The following is a 20,145-nucleotide window of genomic DNA, read 5'->3' as shown; positions in this document are numbered from 1 at the left end:
TATTTCCAACCCAGGGAGCTGATGGGTTATTCCAAGTGGCAGGAGGGACAAACTGTCCCACACTTCGTGCTTACTGCAGAAGTCAGTCATCCCAGGCAGTCATTTTTCCTCACTAGTGAAGTTTTTCAAATTTTCTTAGTTGTTTCTCATAGCTCTGCATGCAAAAGTACAAAAGAAATACCTACTTTAGTTTTTGCAATTATCCTATTGCTGCACAAATCTGTGTAAATGCCATTAACTTGATGTACTCTTGTTTTACATTTATGGAAAGGGGATAGAGTAAAATCCCTTCTTACTGATCTGTGTAGCATATAGTAATTGTGCACTTACACATCTTTAGAGAGGCTCTTTTGAAACATGCCTCAACTTGGGAACAATAATACGAAGCAGAGGAATGGAGTTTGTAGTATGCATGGGACTCGCTCCCATAAGAATACGCAAGCCCAGTGCCAAATGCCTCCACCCAAATATCCGAGATGTTACTGATTTGATAAGAGGCCTTTTCCTGTTTTTTACTGGCTTGTGCAGTTTCTCAAGCTATCTGTGCTCAGTTCTCACGAAGAGCATTTTTAGTGGCACAGAACATGTGTGCAGAGCGAAATGAAGGTGTAATTGCAGCACAGGTAGGTGAAACCACACTAGAAGGGGTAGTCATAGCAGTAAATGTGCAGAAAATGAGCTGGCAACCAGCATGCATGTATAGCTGGATGGGTATTTGGTGTGAACTGCAGAGAAGCATTTGCTTATGACAATAAGTTATCAGTAAAAAGACATGCTGGAACTTCAAGTAATGTTGAATGGTATGGAAAAATTGCTAGAAGAATAGATGCTGAGAAGGATCTAGTGTCTTCTATCTAGAAGAACAGATAGACAGTAAATGCAAATCAGGACTGTATTCTTCACACAGGGGAATGCCTGAAGATTCACATACAGAATCTGGAAGCACATTTTTCCTCCTGCTGCTGTATCTGTCCAACCAAACATGCCTGCTGTTTTTCTTCCTTCACTTGTAGACACCTGCTGTGGTGACACTCGACCCTGGCACTTCGGTATGACTGAGTGCGGTCGTCTGTTCAGCTTCTCTCCTGAGTAAGTCAGTGTCAGGCAGGCAGAGTTCTCACTACCACATTTCTTGACACGTAGTTGTCTGGGACTTGTTCCTTTCATTGAGCTTTATATTTGGGGGGGAAAGGGTGGAAAGAGAGGTAGTTATCACCCAGTTGTGAGGAGCTCTTCCTAGAGCAAGCTGGAAAGCTTTCCTATGTGCCTACACTTCATAATTGTATCTTTGGGCATATGAGCTTCAGAATGATACCTTATGCTTAATATGTTTAATCTTTTAGGTGTTTCACACCTTCCGTGATTTGTTACTTTGTTTTGAAACAGCATACTTCAGTCTGAAAAGACATACTTGGAAAAGTCAGAGACGCTGGTGCTGTCTGGAACCTCTTGCATTGTGTGAGTAGCAGTTATGCAAGCCATCATTTTCCATGGTATATTGTACCTCTACCAGTCACTGAGTGGGAAGAAAAGCTGGAGAGGGTAAAAAGCTTATACACAGCAACTGAGTTCTAATGATAAATGTGAAGCCATTCTTAGGGACAGAACTGCTCAGTCCTCTGTGCTCAGTTTTCTACCAGAAGAGATTGTTGCCTGGAGAATAACATCAGGAAAACCCGAAAGTAATTCTGTATGGTGTCTTTTTTCCTTTCTCTCTTTTTTCCTTTCTCTCTTTTTTCCTTTCTCTCTTTTTTCCTTTCTCTCTTTTTTCCTTTCTCTCTTTTTTCCTTTCTCTCTTTTTTCCTTTCTCTCTTTTTTCCTTTCTCTCTTTTTTCCTTTCTCTCTTTTTTCCTTTCTCTCTTTTTTCCTTTCTCTCTTTTTTCCTTTCTCTCTTTTTTCCTTTCTCTCTTTTTTCCTTTCTCTCTTTTTTCCTTTCTCTCTTTTTTCCTTTCTCTCTTTTTTCCTTTCTCTCTTTTTTCCTTTCTCTCTTTTTTCCTTTCTCTCTTTTTTCCCTTTTTTTTTTTTGGGGGGGGGGGGTGGCAGTTTTCTTTTTTTGCACTGATGTATTTCACAAATGTTCCTTCATTACTTACTTTCAGCTGGTGACAATTATTTTTCCTTTGAGTTCCAAGAGGTTTAAAGTAGGCCCTGAATTAAAAGTATGAGGAAATCACCACTGAGAAACTAGAGTTTCAAAACTAATGTTTTTGTGAAGAAGAAAAAGAAATGTGTGTACCCTTTGGCTGGTCTGTAATCACAGCATGGTCTTTTCAGCATTCCTTTCCCTGACATGCAAAATATTTCCCGAACTCCCTTGCTGTTGTTTCTAGGAACTGTGTCAGACTGCATGCAACTTGTAAAACTAAGGCAGTAACAATGTGGCACTATAAAACTCTTTCATATTCTATTTTATTAAAAGTAAACAATCCCCAGGTGACACATCCTGAGTACACAGGAAAATGGAGTAAACTAAGGAGAGTCGTGTTCCTTCTATGGTGTGTGTGTCGGGGAAAAAAAAAACACCATAAAGTCACCAACCTGTGGTGCTGCACAAGTCTCCAGGTAGGAGCTGCTGCTTGGAGGGCAGGGCCAGCCCTGCTGGGCTCCTAGGTGAGCTTGAGGACTACCACTGCTGCCCTGTCTGTTAACTTGTGATGGGGACATGGATGACTGTGCTGCTGGTGTGACCACAACAGGACCAGTGTTCCTGTGTAGTGTAGAAAAAGTGCATCATGTTTAACTAAACTCCTCAAGTACTTAAGATTAACAAATATCTGAATCATAGTTCAAGCAGAGCTGATGATAAACATGTCGATCTCAGCGTCTAAAGACCCACTGTTTTTAATGCTACTTTTTCTCCTGGTCCAGACATCTTACATGTTTAAAGATTTGTTCCTGATTAATGTTTCTCAGCTAAGTTGTTGGAGAATTCACCCAACCGTAATCTTAGTTTAGGAAAAAAAAAAAAAAGGAAACAACTTGGGGAAGATTTTAATCTTCAAGCGGTGATTATGCACCTATTTAGTTACCTTTTGGGGAAGGGGTGCCTGTTTTTTTGACTTGGTCTAACTGTCCTAGCATGGAACATTATTGGTGCACACTGGCAGGGTTAGCACTGTTCTTGAAATGTTACATACGCTGTTATCATGCAGGTGTTACCTTATTTGATCAGCAAATAATAATGCTCTGGGAACTGCTATACTGACCAAGACCAAACAAAAAACGTGCGTAGGTGAGGAATCTGTCATAACAACTCAGTTCAGTAAGACTGTGACAACCGAGAGAGATCCCACTGCAGTGGACCCACCCCTTTTGCCAACAACTGGCTAAACCCGTAAGGTTCCTGGCTGCCATCTGCTGTACGACTGCTTCAAGCCAGAAGGGAATAAAAATCCTGTCTCTTGGTTCTCAAATAACTGAAATTGCTTCTGAAAAGAGAGCGAGAAATCAGAGCTTGATTTCTCTCTGCCACTAACATTCCCTTTATTTGTTGTCTTTTCAAATTCAGAAGGAATTTGGGTTTTTTTAAATCATTCCTATACTGAGAGTAGAAACATCAGGTGTGATCAAGGGAATCATTATCCCTTTACTCTTTGCATTTTCCATCAACATCAGTTTTCTTTACATGTACGTGTACAAACATAGATGATATTTTTTTAATTGCTGCTTTTCTATTTTTCTTCATTTTATCTAGCACAAATAAAAATTACAGTCCTCTTTGACAATTTTATCTTTTTTCTGTTAATTATTTTCCATTGGAATCAACATTTTCAGATTCAGAAGGCTTTACAACACTTACAATCTTTGATTATTGGAATACTGTTGGAATAATTGGAATCCATTGGATTAATGGAACATTTCCTTGTTTCATAATAAATCCAAATGAAGAAAGCAAAGGAGTTTCCTTGCACTGCTACTTCCTAAATTTTTAAAAGCCCTTCCTACAAACTCAACCTGCAAGCTTCAGTCTGGGTCTGTGGCAGTTACAAATGGTATTTAACAGGATGACAGAGCAGAGCTGGGCTCATGATTTCAGAACAGACCAGCCCTTTGTCAGGGGAATACTAATAAGCATCACTTGTTTCCTATCATTTAAACCTTAAATGTTGTTTGTTAAAAACATTACCCATCTTTTCAATTTCAATGGAAATGTTAAATTTAGGGGCATGTCACTGTAGAATTTTGCCACGTCGGTGAGCTAGAAAAGCAAATGAGATTATCATAGCAAAAATACTGAGATCAAAGTCCAGCTCTACAAGCAGGAGCAGTCATAATAACATCTGTTAAATGTTGCTGAAACATCAGGATCCACAAAAGCCCTTGCAGAAATGGAGGAGGACTGACAGAAGTGATGAAGTTGTTTTCAAAATGCCTGTGGATTTTTTTTTTTAGAGAGTCATGTTTTAAGAAATACTGATGAAGCCTCACAATTTGCAGATATCTGATGTTTCCACATACTGCTGACCACCAGCAGCAGAATGAGCATATTGCACCCTTTGATGGTGGGCCATACCACTGCAGAACAGTATAAAAGCTACTGCCCACCTTGTTGTTGCTCCCCAGCTCACACAGTAACAGTATTGTGAAAAAGCTAGTGAACGCAGTAACATACAACTACAAGAGCAAGATGACTAGGAAGATACATAAGCACGTTGTTTTAAGGTCTCGTGTTATTGAGCCTTTGGTGTTCGTCTTACTCAAAGGCTATAAAGCCGTAAAGGATTCTTGATGGTGAGACTCAAAAGCTGGCCCGCATTGAGGTGAGTGAGCGCAGCCCTGCTTTGCCGAGAGACCCATTGTGTCGCGCCATTCTTTATCATCCGAATAAGGCACATCTCTTCACACAGGCTTTTCAAATCTGGTAAGTACAGCTTGGCAAGGAGGCAGAGCGAAGGAAAAGCCAGCTGGTTTAGGGCTAAAGCATGTGGAGTTTTTCCACCATGCCAGAGGGGTCTCCAGATGGACTTTTCTGGCTGTGTTACATAAAGAAGATGGATTACAGCTGAGAGTCTGTGCCTATACTTCTAAGTGACTGATGGATGAGGATAGAAGAAAAACGTTGGGGTTTTTTGTTAAATTTAGAATTGGATTAGCCTAGTGCTTGCTGTCCTCATTTTCTATTGCTATTAGTGAGAGTAGAAAATTCTCAAAAGCTTATGAGCCTGATATCTCAACTCAAAGTTAAAAACAGCAGCTTAGAGGAAGGTACCACAGATAACAGCAGCCTGTGTTGTGCTACTGGATTTAACACAAAGCTCTTCATTAAGGCAATCAGAGAAAAATGGCAAGATCTGTTTCTGGCTTAGGCCTGTTCAAAAGTGTGATGCCAAAGAGTGTTCCTACTCAGCAGGTTAATGTAAGAATGCAGAGAATCCTGCTGCAAAATGCTTCCAGAGACAGTTTAACACAGTGAAAATGAGTTATGAGAAAGTAAATACAGCATCTTGTACCAGTTGGGTATGAAGTTGTACTGTGATAAGCAACAGAGTTTTATTGAGAAAATACTAATGAGAAATAAATGCCTGCAGTGAGAAGTGTAGCATCTGGTCTGCATTTGACTTCACGCATGAAAACTATTTGGCCTGACTTCCTGCCAAATCCTGCAGTTTTTGAGATCATTGGACATGAAGGAGATGGAACTCCCTCGGTTAACATCTCAAAATTTTCTCCTAGCAGAGCATATGCAGAGTTCTAAAAGGACAGATTACCCACTTTTGCTTACAAGCATGCCTTGGTTTTTTGCATTTTTAAGCTGTTGTATTCTCTGTCAATATCCATAACATGTATGGAGTGGCCATTATTAAAGGTTGTTAGCTGTTGTTCAAGAATCCTTCAACATGTATACATCAGGTTTTAAGTCATTGTCTAAATACCCCAGAAAATGTCCAAGAAAGAAATGGCAGACCCCCGCACAATCCATCAAACTGGGCACTGTGGGCTTTCTGCACAAGGAGCTTTTTGCATTGCTATGTGGCGATACATCCCACTCCATCTACTTGTGTTTCGCAGGGTTTAAGGTCGTTAGAACAGTCCCCAAGGCATTCCCTTGAGAGGAGTGACTTTGAACAGTTAAAAAGAAAGGCTAATATGAACATTTCTCAACTGTTTGGATGCCATTGCATTCTCCATAGTATACCAAGGGCTCTGCTGCTTTTGGTTTCGCCTCTAGAATTTTCTGTTCATCTTGGATCATGGCATGCTTAGTTCATATAAACTAGTCCCTCCCTGCCCTCCCCTCTTGCACTTGGACTATTGGACTAGGTAGTCTGGAATCCAAAAGAAGAGCAATAAGAGTGGTAAAAAAAGGCTGGAATGAACTGTTAAATGAGGGCTTTTTTTAACCTTCTTTGGACCCAACGTCATCTGCTTTAGCATGATTGCAAGTAGTAATTTCACAGCAATGACATATAGGAAGGCGATGACTGAGTATCTTCATACTAATGGAGATATTTTGATGCTCCAGTTAGACATGTGGACTAACAATTCCGCTGACAGCATTGAGTGGCTCTGGATTTGCCTTTGCATTAGGCACATACAATCTCTTCAATTGCCGTAAAAGGTGAGGATCCCAAGTCTGCAGACTCATCTGCTTGGCAAAGCTCACAAGGGTCCTGGGTATTGGACGTATCCTCGGATGGGACTTGGATCTAGCTGACGTGCTCTCTACCTGTCAGTCTGGATCTGCTGATGCACTGAAAACCCTTCTTCTGCCTTTTTGAGTAATATTATCACTCTTTGGTCACTCTTCAGCCTCTTTAGCTTGCTGCTCAGTCAACATTCAAATCATTAGAGAGAGCTATTAAAAGTTGATTGGAAACCAAGTATGTGGAAGGTTTTGAGATAGTTTAAAAGCATCAATTGGAGGGCATTGCCATCTCCCCATAGTCTCTGTCTAAAGAGAGCAAGTACACAGAAAAATTATCTCTGTGAGCAAATGCTGGCTGTGCCATCTGCTCTGGGCTGAAACTTGACTCTAAAACCAGCGTTGGAAAATCCAACGTTTGTAAGTAATTCCTCACTAATCGAGATCAAATATGCTCATCTTGCAGCTGAAAGGTTTTATCTTGGTGTTAGCCTAGCTTGCTTTGCGTTACTTCTGCCTGGCATAGGTTTAGCAGCGTTTTTTCATTTGATCCTGCAAACACTTGCTGCGGAGTGCCGAGTTAAGATCAGGAATCAGGTCGTGGCTTGCAGAACCCTCCACCTTCCCTCCCTCCTTCCCTCCCTCCTTCGCTCGCAGGTCGGCGCAAGGAAAGCCTGGGGTAGAGCTCGCCTTCTCTGCCAGGGCCGCGGTGGTGCTGGCAGGAGTTACGAACCTGCTTCCCCCGGCAGCGGGGGTAGGCGGTGCTGAGCTCGCCGGGGGCCGGTGCCGCCTGCCCGTCCCCGCCGGGGCTCCGCTCGCCCCGAGCGGCTCCGGGGCCGCGCCTGCCCCGCCGCCAGCGGGCGCGGAGCCACGCTACGCCCTGAGGCGAGCGGCTGCCCCCGCTCGATGCGCTCGGAGCTCGGGCGAGCGAGCGCTCGGGAGCGGCTGGAGCTGCCTGGCGGGCAGCCGGTGAGGCGGAGGCGAGGACGCGCGGCCCCGCCATGTACGGCCTGTCGCGGGCCCTCCGGCGGGCGGCGGCCCCCGGGCGGGCCGGGCGGCTGTCGGCGCCCCGGCGAGGGGGCGACGCTGCCGGGGCGCGGCCCTGGGGCTGGGGGCTGGCGCTGGGGCTGGCGCTGGGGGTGAAGGTGCCGGCGGGCTGCGAGGCTGACGGCGGGCAGGGGGAGGGGGCGAATCCGCTGCCGCCCCCTCGGGGCTTCGGCGCGGCCATCGAGAGGAGCAGGGACCTGCTGCGAAGGATTAAGGTGCTGAGCGAGCGGGGCTGAAGGGGCGCCGGGGGTCGCACCCCCTGTCAGGTGCAGTGCGAGCCAGCCCTCACCTCCGTCAGGGGGGAGGTGGGCTTGTATCTCGTTCCCGTGGGCTTCGCCATCGCTGCAAGAGATTTCGGTCAAGGGGGGGGGGGGTGGTGTCGTTTTTCGGGGGCCCCGCCCGGCGCATGGTGTGCGCCGTGCTCTGAGGAGCCGCCCCGCGCCCCGAGGAGGAGGGCGAACCCCGCCGAGCTGCCGGGGCTGGCCGCGAGCCGCTGGCGCCCCGGTGAGGAGCCGCTCCTGCCCGTCCCGTCCCGTCCCCTCCCCTCCCCTCCCCTCCCGCCGCGGGCGCTCACGGCCTCCGCCCCGCCCGCAGCTCCTGCGGGTTCCCGTTGGGCTCCCGCTTAGCGATCGCAAGTGAATGGCTGAATGTCACGGTAGCGGTCTTACGGGGTATTTCGTCATTTTTCTTCTTAACGTCGTGTCGGTGGAGGCTGTCAGTGCTTGGGCCAGAAGCTTAGGCCAGGCAGAGCTTCGTGCGGGGAGCTGGTGGAAGTATGGTGCAGCACGGGGTATCTGAGAGCGAGGGAGGGCCTTAAAGGCTGTGGGAAGGAGAGAGGCAAGGGGATTGTTTGGAAAGCGTGTTGTAGTTACTTTGAAAATCTAACTGAAGTGCCTTTGAAATTCTGTTTGCTAATAGATGCTGCGGTTTGCATATTGCGTATTAACTCTGTAATGTTTTGTTCATATTCTTTTCTTGCATGCCCTGGTTGCTAATTTAATTAAATTGTTAAATAAATTATTTTATTTAAATGATTATTGTTGGTAGATGTATTTTTCCCAGTTGCTGGATTAAAACGTCTGCTTCTCAAAAGCAGTTTACACCAGTTCGGCCTAACTAGTATTTAACAAAACTTCAACTGTAATGTGACAACAATATGCAGATATATATGTAGGATTGCTTTTGCATTTTTAGGGTTTGGGAAGAGGTGTTTCCTAACTGTAAAATACTTCTTAATGTTTTCTGTCCTTTTTTTTTGACAGGATGAAGCAGGAATCCCAGGTATTCTAGTTGGAGTTTCTGTAGATGGAAAGGAGGTCTGGTCAGAAGGTTAGTATATGGGAGTAGTAGTTGTGCATGCTGTGAGGAAGTGAGGAACATTTTAAAAATGAACAATTTGGCCATACTGATCAGGCTGGGATTTCATTCACTTGATGTGGCATCTCCGGACAGTGGCCAGAACAGGTGCCTAACTTTCCTTGTTAAACTTCAATCATTTCCAGGAATCAATAATTTATTAATGTGCTGAATGTGCTAGTATATCTCAACAGCTATGTTTAAGAACCTTCCTTCCATTAATTTGTCAGGTTGGTTTTCAAATACACTTATACTCCAGGCATACAGCTGTACAGTGGCCTGGTAGAATTGTATATAGGAGGTAAAGAACTGTTCTCCCCACAGGAACTTACTTAATAGTCGAAGTAATAACGGCTCACGTTTGGTGATCTGTCTCCCATTTGTGGGCTGAGGTGTAGATTTTCACTGGGAAGGTACTGAGATTTAACAGGTGTCATGCTTCCAGAAATGCCAAGTGATTTTTCTGGTTACACAGTTTAGTCTTAAATAGAGTCTGTTAGTACTGCTCATATCATGTGGACATTTGATGTTTATTTAAAAAAAAAAAAAGTCAAACTGTGTGTCTATTTTCAGAAACATTTTCGTAATGTGTTTTGGGTTTTTTGGACAACTTAAATGGTAGTAGTAAATGGCCACATATTTCATTAATGTATTACAGAATTTGAAAAAAATCTTTGTAAGAAAGACTGTTACTTCTCACAGTCTGTTGTTGCATTAACTTTTATATATGTATAAAACTGATTATAGGTTTTCATTTCTCTTTCATCATGACAGAAGTGAGTTGGAGAGTCTCTGGTACCTTTTGTAATGTGACCTAATAAGAAAATTGTGCTAGAAACTTAGTCACAAACTTTCTCAAGTCAGATAGCTTTTTCTGGTCTCTAATTACCTAGCAATGAAAGCAGAGGTTTTTATAAGACTTCTGCAGAATCCCTTCCTTGGCATGCAGGAAAGTTCCTGAGGGAACTAGTGCCAGGGCTGTGGTTTGTCACCAGGACTGCCAGATCCAGTGGTAAGACAACTACGGGTGGGAGTATAAGCCATGGTAGAGCTTTCTGTAGCCTGCTGCACATGGGTACCGAGAACAACACTGCCTTGAGTAAGGCAGCTGGTAGGTGGGTAACATTGCTTTAGCAGACTTACGGCTCATTTTGTTGTCCTCCTCCCTTCTTCATGGGGGGAAAGATAGGAATAGGTTTAAGCTGCATGTATTCTGTGACCATGGAACTAAACCTGCTTTCTTGCTGAACTGGTGGGAGTGATTTGAGATTTGGAAGGTATTTTCACAGAGGGGTACAGCGTCTGCATTCACAAGCACCGTGCAAGCGCTTGAGTAGCAACTTTACGTAAAAGAAAGGGTCTTGGGCAACTGATATGTGATCTGCTTTATTTCTTGTATTTTGGCAAGGATTTTTTTTCTGAGTAGTTCATTATTAGACTACAGTTTTATATAGACAAACATGCATTGCTTGCAGGCCTTGCTTGTATTGAAAACTGCAAGTATGTCATTACTGCATTTCATTGCTTTTTATGCTGCAACGTCGCTTGCACAGTTTCTCCAAACCTAGCTCAAACTGAAGACTAGTCTGGGAACTTGATAATGACTTATTAATTCCAGTTCTTGCTACCAGACTTGTGGGTTGGTTACATAGGAAAACACTGGTATGGAGATTATTAAGCTGTCTTTTAATTGAAGTCATGCTGAGTGATGTTGAGTGATGGTTGTATAACACCACTGTTTTCTGAAGCTTTACAGCTTTCGGTAATTGCTGTGAGTTTGTGAGTGGTTTCCTTTCTCATTTTCTGTATTGCTAAAATAAGACCCTTTACTGTTTCAACCGTTAATTCAGAACAACAAAAGGAGTATTTATGACTGTTGGTCAGTTATTTTACAGTCTAGACTTGGGCTTCTTTAGTTTTTCTACCTTGAATATTTGACCTTAGGAGTGTAAATTTTGGCTTAATCTTCAATCTCATTTATCATTATGTTTGGTTTGTAGTCTTAATCAGTAAATTGGGATGCCATTGACCAATACAATGGACTTTGATTAACTGTTCTTACTACATTAAAATGTTACTAACTTAATTGAAGCAGGAGCAGGGATAGTCCGATACTTCATGTCCCAGTTTAGCTAGAGGAAAAACATTTTAAGGAGGCAGGAAATCTAATTCATTGCAAATAATTAATTCAGCATGTCTCTATGTCAAATATTTACCACAGTGTTTTTATTTTCTTAAAGGTATGGGTTATGCTGATGTAGAGAATCGTGTAGTATGTAAGCCAGAGACTATCATGCGAATTGCTAGTATTAGCAAGTGTCTTACAATGATGGCTGTTGCGAAATTGTGGGAAGAGGGGAAACTGGATTTAGATGCTCCAGTGCAGAAATATGTCCCTGAATTTCCAGAAAAAGTCTACGAGGGAGAAAAGGTATGTAATTGTTTATTGGTAACACTTTTTTGGATTTTTGTTCCTGTCATTGCACAGCCGTATGCATACAGGTGCCTGTATCTGGACCTATTTCTGTAAAACACCAAAAATCATTTAGACAAGTACTGATGTTTGCTGCTAGAAAAAGCAATGCTGGAAATTTGGATCTTCAGTTTTATATCAAGTGTGTAGTGCATGCATATATCTCTATATATTTTAACTGGGTTTAATACATGATATTTAAAAGGTCTTATATCTTTGGCTGTTCCTCGTCATGTTGAATTTCACTTTTCTGGTGATTTAGTGTGCGTCTTTAATGAAGAGAGCTCACATTTAAACATTGTCCTTTCTACCTAGGTCGCTATTACTACAAGACTGTTAGTTTCACACTTGAGTGGGATTCGTCACTATGAAAAAGATATTAAAAAAGTAAAGGAAGAAAAGGAAAAGGCAAACAGAGCATTTAAACTAACAAAACCCGATCAGGATAAAGAACAAAAAGAAAAAGAAGGCCAAGGGATTGAAAAAACTGATTCTGTCAAACCGAGGAAAGAACATGAAGGTGAGGTAAAAAGCCGAAATTCAAAACCTGGCAGGAGAGACAAGGAATTTGAGCAAGAAGAGTATTATTTGAAGGAAAAATTTGAAAGTGTGATTGAATCGCTGAAGATATTTAAAAATGATCCTTTGTTTTTTAAACCAGGTGAGTTTCTATTCACTTAGACCAAAACGGTCTTCTGGTGAAATTTTTGTTTCTAATTGTTTTACGTGCAGTGAAGATAGTGGAGTCCACTAAGGAGTGTTTTTGTGGGGGTGGGGGTTTTGTTTTGTTCTGCTTTTCACACCCACCCACACCCTTTTTTTTTTTTTTTGTGCCCCATTTAAAGCTCAATGGAGAAGTATTTGGGCTGCAGCCATCTGGTTATGTAATTGTCTTAAAACTGATGTAACTTTTAAAGACTGAACTGATCAGGATTTTATTAGTTCAATTTTAGATAACAGTCTTGCATAGGTGTCTTTACCAATCTACTGACTTAAAGAATTATGCTTATATAGGTAGCTTCTAATGGTGTGTACGCACCGTAATCCAGCAGATTCAAAGTGTGATGTAGCCAAGACTTAAAAGGTGATACAAAGAGTCTCAGATAATGTAGGGGAGAAGAGAAAGTGGGACCTCAGATAGATATAAGACTTTTCTCCCAGGAGCTCTAAGAAATGCAGTAAGTACTATGAAACATACGGTTATTGAATTTATAAATGCTAAAGCAGATTATAATTTTGGTAACAAATTTGTATCTACAAAGTATTTTGTAAGCAGGTACCAACTTGGTGTGTTCGTGCTCTGGGCCTTCTAGGTATGAACCAAAAAGAAAAAAAAATTAGTGAGGCACTAAACCAGAGCTAAAAAAATCTACAGAAAGATCATAGAATCACAGAATTATTGAGGTTAGTTATTCTAAAGAGGACTTTGAGGAACTTCAGGTGTAACTTCTAAATGAGTTAGGTTAGCAGGCAAACGATAGCATTGCTGATAAATGATGTACATTTCAAAGGGAGAGAGGGGTAGGAAGGGGGAGAAGTTAACCACTTAGCATCTTGGAGAGTTCTAGGAACCATTTCAAATAAGATATCTGTCTCGACTGTAGGGAGTTGCTTGATATTTCATAAAAGGTGGTAGCACAAGAATGAGATTTAGAAAAATGAAACATTGTTTTGTGAATAAACTATATCGTCTTAAATAATATGAATGTTAGAGATCTAGAATATTCTGAAAGATTATATGAACTAGAACTGGAAACACTATGATAAAAGTGATCAAGACCTTTGAAAACCTTGAAAGAGTACTACCCTTGTCTCTCCATCTCTAGGGTATAGACGCACAAACAAGTCACAGTAGGTGAGCGTCTTTTAAGAAGTAATTTTGTAGTTTGCTTCAGCTTTCCAAATCCAGACTTCCTTGTTAGAACTGGTATGGTAAATCTTGTGGAAAGGATGTTAAATGGCTGTCCTCACATTTTGGCATGAAACCTGGCTGTACATGCAGATCCCTGAAAATTTTTTAGTGCTTTTCTCAGATCTACCTGCACTTAGCAAGCATCTGTGTCTGCTGCAGTACAGAAATTCCTAGGACCCAGTATCATAAGCATGTGATTCATATAATATTAAAATGGGGGTGGAGGGGGAGTCTTTTAACTGATTATTCATTGCTAATATAGTTTTATTTGCACATGTGCTTACTTAAAATTTATCCTTCAGATTTCATTAAAGCATCAGGTGGCTAACTTCCCCCCCCCCCCTTTCTCATTGTGTTTCTTCAAGGTAGTCAGTTCTTGTATTCAACGTATGGCTTTACTCTCTTAAGCGCTGTTGTGGAGAGAGTTTCAGGACAAAAATTTACAGATTATATGCTAAAAATGTTTCGTGATTTGGATATGCTATCAACTGTACTAGATGACAATGAAGCAATGATATATAACAGAGCAAGGTAAACAAGGATGAAACTTTTTTTTTGTGCAAAAATTGTTGCTCTTTCTATCTTTATTAAGCCAACTTAATTATGAATGTGTGAGGGTTTTTTCCAGGCTTTTAAATGAAGTGGCTTATGTTATTTCAGACTTAGTCATATCACTGATTTTATGTTAGCGTTATGGTATTGGTTCTGTAATTAGCATGTAAAATTACAGAATAGGAAATAAGTATTTCCTGTTATAAGAGTATATATGGGGGGGAGTGGCAGGGGTGACTTTGAAGTTTGCGTTTGGTTTGGGTACAAAAAAGCAGGTAAGTGCAAATAGAGTAAAATAAAGGAGTAACTAGGACATTATGTTAGAATATATAGTTACCTTGGTTTGCTTAATATACTGACTTCAAGAGTTCGGTGGAATTGTAATAGTCTCACAGTAGCACAAGCTTTTCATAAATTAAATTGTAGTATCAATTTTGACCAGAATTAAAATTCTGTTTAACACAAAACATGCTTTACCAATTGATTTCTTTTTATTATCTTAAAAAAAAAAAAAAACAACCCCACAAACCCACAAAAAACCAAAAAAAACCCCAGAGAAATTTATGTAACTGGATAATCCATTCCACTATAGTGGATAAGGGTAGACTTTCTTGTCTTTACTTCCAGTCTTATTTTATTGACCTACCTGCCTGGGCTCTGGAATTGTTTTATTGCCTCACCTGTTAAATTTTAGTGCAGGAGAAGAATTCTAACTGAATCACAAAAGCAGGTTACGGAAAAAGACTCATGAACATGAGACTCAAACTTCTTAAAAGTTTGGCTTCTAAAATGCTCTCAGAGAATGAAAATGATGAGGAACATGTTGAATCCAAGGTTTATAGTATTTACATATAAGTGTATATTTAAAGTGTGTGTATATACACACACAGAGACAAAGCAGTTTGTAATGTTTTAGGGGTAGCTTCACTGCTGTATTCTAAGATGCTTTGTGCTGGTATTTATTTTGCTTGCAAAATTTCAGAGGTTCTTCTGGCTGTATATCCAGATGTTAGCGATGTTCTCAGAAATTATAAAGCTTGTACTGTCAAGTTCTTTTAAATATATGTGTGTGTATATTAACCGTTTTGTAAACTGAAATATGGTAGGTATGAAAGAAGTGGGACAGATGCTGTTTTGGCGGTTTTTTATGGGCTACTTATTGTTAAGCAAAACTGAGATGGTAATGTGATGGTTTTGCTTCTGCAAATAGCTAGCTTGGTGCCTCAAACTAGAACATACTGACATGTTGTGGTTTGTTTACTGGCTTGGTTATACTATTTCACTGACATGAAAATGATTAAAAATTCATGCTCTAGATCTTTTAGAGGTATAAGTCAAGCATTTTGGCATCTTTCTAACAGGTTTTATTGTGATTGAAAAACCGACTATGGGGACACCGAGATAATTAAGTGACTGGCAGAGTTAATTGTAGTCTTGGACCATCCATCTCTCTTTGCTTCTATCTCTGATTTTCAGTATTATGGCTCTCAGAAGTTCCCTAAAAGTTTTCCAATATAAGTGCAGACTAGCTAGGAAACGTATCTCTGTACTGTTTGATAGTAGGCTTGCCCTGCCCGCACCCCCTGCCCCCTTTCTTTTTTTTTGTGTGTGTGGTTCCTTTTCACAACTCTCCAAGTAACACATGGACCTCTTGTGGTCTAAAGGCCAAAGGTTGAAATTAATGAGATTATATATAGTTATTTAACATTCCTTTTCATATGTTGTATGAAATTAATCCAGTCATGACTGGGCTGTTTCTTTCAAAAGCGTAATTCAGTCTGCACTCCTGTTGTGTTGTTCCTGATAGTTCATTCTGCAATTCTGGTTGATAGTTTCTCATTTGTATTTTAATGATGGGTTTTGCAAGACTGTTTCATGCTCCTCACTTTTTCTTACTAGTTCCAGAATATTCAGTTGTTGTAGAATATGGCAACTGTAATGGGGCAGTGCAGGGAAATCAATCATAAATGGAAACTACTGTCTCGGAGCAGTCACCTAAGACTTCAGTGAAATTTCAGCTCAGTGTCTGATAATCATGGGGTGGTTGTAGGATTCCTCTTTCTTAAAACACTTGAAATCTAGTATAGGGATTTAAGAAAAATCCTGTGCTGGCTGATCTATAGATTTCTGTCACATCTCTTATTTGTATATTGCCTTTATTCTTAGCATATCCGAAGCAGAAGGATTAGTACTTCTATTGAAACTAAGCTTCTAACATCAGAAGTCAGCTTAATTTTTGTTTCCCATCTGAATTACTTGTTGATTTTTCTGCAAGAAATATACTTAAGAAAAATATATTTTAAAAAATTGAAATGTTTAATGAGAACAAGCTAATACGTGCTCAATTTGCTCTTTTAAGGTAGGGCAGCTTAAAATAGTTGTGCATAGTATCTGAGAATGACAAGTCGAATTTTCTTGAATTCTAGGTGTTATGTTTACAACAAAAAGGGACGGCTGGTAAATGCACCGTATGTGGACAACTCTTACAAGTGGGCTGGTGGTGGTTTTCTGTCGTCAGTAGGTGACCTTCTGAAATTTGGAAATGCCTTGTTATACAGTTATCAAGCCGGACAATTTAAAAACACTAATGGCAGACTTCTTCCTGGGTACCTCAAACCAGACACAGTTGCAATGATGTGGACCCCAGTGCCAAAAACGGAAGTATCGTGGGACAGGGATGGTAAATACGCAATGGCTTGGGCTGTAGTAGAGAAAAAACAACAGTATGGCTGTTGCAGACAGCAGAGACACTATGCATCTCATACGGGTGGTGCAGTGGGGGCAAGTAGTGTCCTCCTAATTCTTCCTGAAGAGCTGGACTCTGAAGCTACAGACGCTGGGCTAGTGGCACCACCTAGAGGCGTAATTGTTAGTATTATCTGTAATATGCAATCAGTTTCACTCAACAGCACTGCCTTAAAGATTGCAAGGGAATTTGATAAAGAAAAAAGAGCACAATATATAGATTAGAAAAGAAGATAGGTGTAACTGAACTCACTGTACTGAAACATGAGAAACAAATGGAGAAGGGTGTAATTGGACTCCGAGATCACTAAGAGTATGTAAAGAAAAAGCATCAAAAATTGACTTAACTTCAGCTAGTGGTGCTAAACTTATGTGTAACTGGAATTAATTTCTCAGGGAAGTTCCTAACTTATAGAAAAGGAGAATATAACAGTCAAATTTGACTCCCTGTAGTACCTGTGTAAATTATCATTATATTAGCAAGTTTTTTTCTTACCCAGTCAAGCATTTGACTAAGATTAAAAAAATAGCATCGGCTTCTTGCACTGAGAAGTACAACAAATTATCTACCTTAAATGTTAAACTTGTGAAAAATTTCACATCTTGATTTGAGCACACGAAGACATAATTCGTTATTCTCACAGTTCTAGTCTGCCAAAACTGTTCAGTATTATTTTTTGAAGAAAAACAGTTTTACTGTTGATTTTTATATTTTTCACATAGCGCTTTTCTTATTTGCTTAAAAAGAAAAAAAAAAAAGAAAAAAAAAAAAAAACAAACAAAAAAACCCCCACACCCCTCAAATCTTGAAGCTACCTCCAGAATGCAGAGTTATACCAGAAGTACGCTTTTGTCAGAGCTGTGGATTGTTAAGAATTAGAAAAGAATGAAGCTAGAGTAACGTAAGTAAAAATATTTTTGTTATTTAGATGTCCTCTCTTCCATTTTTATTGGACGCAGAGAATGTGTGAAACTCGTTTACTATGAAATAAGGGTATTATTTCTACAGTCGAATATGCCCGAATAGCACAACATGGTGAGCTGTCAAACTCATTGTTTTTGAATGATACACGTGCTAACTTTGGTAGCCAGAAATGGCACTGTATTCTGTAATGTAGATATTCCTTTAGATATAGGAACTAGGAACCCAAAATAATAAAAATCAAAGCTCATTCTTGAAGCCAGTAGTAAAAGTCTCACAGACGTTGAGAGGTTTTTTTGAAAACCATTACTTTCTTCCATTTGGAGACCTGCCTCAAGGAGTTACTTTTGCACAAGGTTTAACAAGAAATAGTGTTAAGAGTTCCAAAGAAGCATTTTCTAATCTTCATTTTTACTATAGTAATACAATAACATCTGAATATGTTAATTTTATATATTCCATAATGGCATGGAAGATCTCCATGATGGCCAAGATTTACCCCCACCCCCCTTCCCCTGCAGTTACATCAGACAGGATTTCCAGGACGAGACAAAACAAAATATCCTTCAGGAAATGTTTGAATACTTACGTCCCTGCACTGTTTAGCAGCCCTGCTTCTGTCAATTTTAGGAGCAAGATGTCTTAGATAACAGCTAGCAGAAGATAGCCTTACCTGCCTCTTTCCCAGATTAGTGCTTTTAGTATTAACTTCGTAGTTGTTATATCTGCCCTGTGATGAAACAACGTGCTGTCATCTCTGTTGCCAGCATGCCTAGGGTAATTTTTATTACCTAACAAACACTGACAAACCAGGAAATTTAGTATTTTGAGGTGTCAGTGTTTTACCTGCATTTTTAACTGAAGCTAGTAGGACTTGTTTAGTACTCTTCATAATTATAATAATTCTTTCTTGTGCCTTAAAACAGTAAAAGCTTACACCTAAACTATTTGCTTGGGTTTTCTGGCCCGCTCACCAGAACTTCACTTTTTTATTCATTAATAATGGGTTGTCTTTATCTCAAGAATATCAAATCAGTAGAGACAACAGAGAGAACCTTTCTGAACAAACTTTCATTTGGTCAGGCAATAGATTATCTACTCTTCCGCTGAAGTCTTTGATATTGACAGTTCCAATACGGAAGTACTGGAGGTGAGAGTCTTCTACAATAGCAACCTTTTTTTTTCCCGTCTTGAGCACCTACTAGTGCTGGGTAAACATGCAGCAGCAGTCATTGCCCATTTTACACAGGGATCAAGAGTAAGTAGTTCTGAGTTGTTTCCATGTTGAAGAATACATGAATAGAAATAGACCAAATACAATTTTTTAAAATATAGACAATCTAAAAAGTAACACTGTTGTTTTAGGATTTACAACCTACTTTTTCTTGTACGATGCATCTGTTTTGCAAATGGCATTTACTGTTCTTGAAAACCATTTTCTATACTTGGGAGAAAACAAATTTCACTCACTGACCGTGGTGTTTGGGTTTAGCCAAAGACTCGGAATGTGGAAGGTGTAGGTTTACTATTAAGCTTGTCTGCATATCACCAAACACTAATAAATGTAAATATTTGAAGAATGTATGAAAGTGAGCAATGGTAAGAAGTGTCTAGGGCATTTCTAACACCAAGATATTAATGATATGTCTCGCTCCCCTCATAGAATATGTTTAGCCACCAACTTCTTGTATGCATACCACGTTCTTTATACTTTATCATCTCCCGTAACTTAAGGCTTTTAAAAAAACCTCTGTTGTCACATGTACAGTATTGGAGATGCTATGATGTCTAAATTTCATCTTCCAGTACCTGGGACAAAATGAGTCACTGACTTTCTCTGATTTGGTATTTACTTAATCATGAGTCCTTATCTTTTGGGGTGGAAGAAGAGAAGGCAGAGATACAGGAAGCTGGAAATGAGTCTGGCCTTAGCACATGTATTCAGGTCACAAGTGAATCAGTATTCCTACTTTGATCTTTCTTTGTTCTGAAACCAGTTATTTGATGGACTGGCATTAAGTGTGGGAAACTGTCTGGTCAATTAAGAGCAACTTTAATGATAAACTTGCTCTTAAATTAACCTTTTTTGTGAAAACACAGTATGGCACTGACATAAAACTGTACTTTTCTTAAAAGGCATGTACACTAAATTGGTGCATCTATTTCTGTATCCAACACGTATTTTTTGCATCTGGTAATTTTAAGTGTCCACTGTTTGAATTAACTGAAATAAAACTTACCTTGCAAATGCAACAAATTGTAATATCGGGTTTTGGGGTTCTTTTATTGACTAGAATTGTACACGTTTTAAATGTCATAAAAAGAATACAGGTTAAATAGAAATTCCTAGCAATAATTAGCTCACCAAGACACCTGATACTTTGAAAGAAATGTTGATACTTAACTTGAGATATTATTTAGTAAAATAAGATACTGTAAGACTTTGAATGTTTTCTCATGGTTTAAAAAAAAAATCCACTTTTTAACAGCCATTTAGAAAGGGATGGCTTTTAAAAACTAACTAAAAACCTGCTTCCTCATTGCAAAAAGGTAAT

The 20,145-nt window shown here is 40.1% G+C and overlaps 1 protein-coding gene across 1 annotated transcript; it reads left to right on the top strand.

Annotated features, from left to right (window-relative positions):
* Window positions 1–7,584: 7,584 nt before the first annotated feature.
* LACTB (lactamase beta) lies at window positions 7,585–19,853 on the top strand. Its single transcript, XM_059823934.1, has 6 exons — window positions 7,585–7,845; window positions 8,893–8,959; window positions 11,227–11,417; window positions 11,775–12,120; window positions 13,737–13,902; window positions 16,350–19,853. The coding sequence occupies exons 1-6, from the start codon at window positions 7,585–7,587 to the stop codon at window positions 16,891–16,893; spliced, it is 1,575 nt and encodes a 524-aa protein (XP_059679917.1). The 3' UTR covers window positions 16,894–19,853.
* Window positions 19,854–20,145: the final 292 nt, after the last annotated feature.

The sequence above is a fragment of the Gavia stellata genome, chromosome 13 (genome assembly GCF_030936135.1).
Source record: "Gavia stellata isolate bGavSte3 chromosome 13, bGavSte3.hap2, whole genome shotgun sequence".
Classification (NCBI taxonomy): domain Eukaryota; kingdom Metazoa; phylum Chordata; class Aves; order Gaviiformes; family Gaviidae; genus Gavia; species Gavia stellata.
This window is presented reverse-complemented; position numbering and strand designations above follow the sequence as displayed.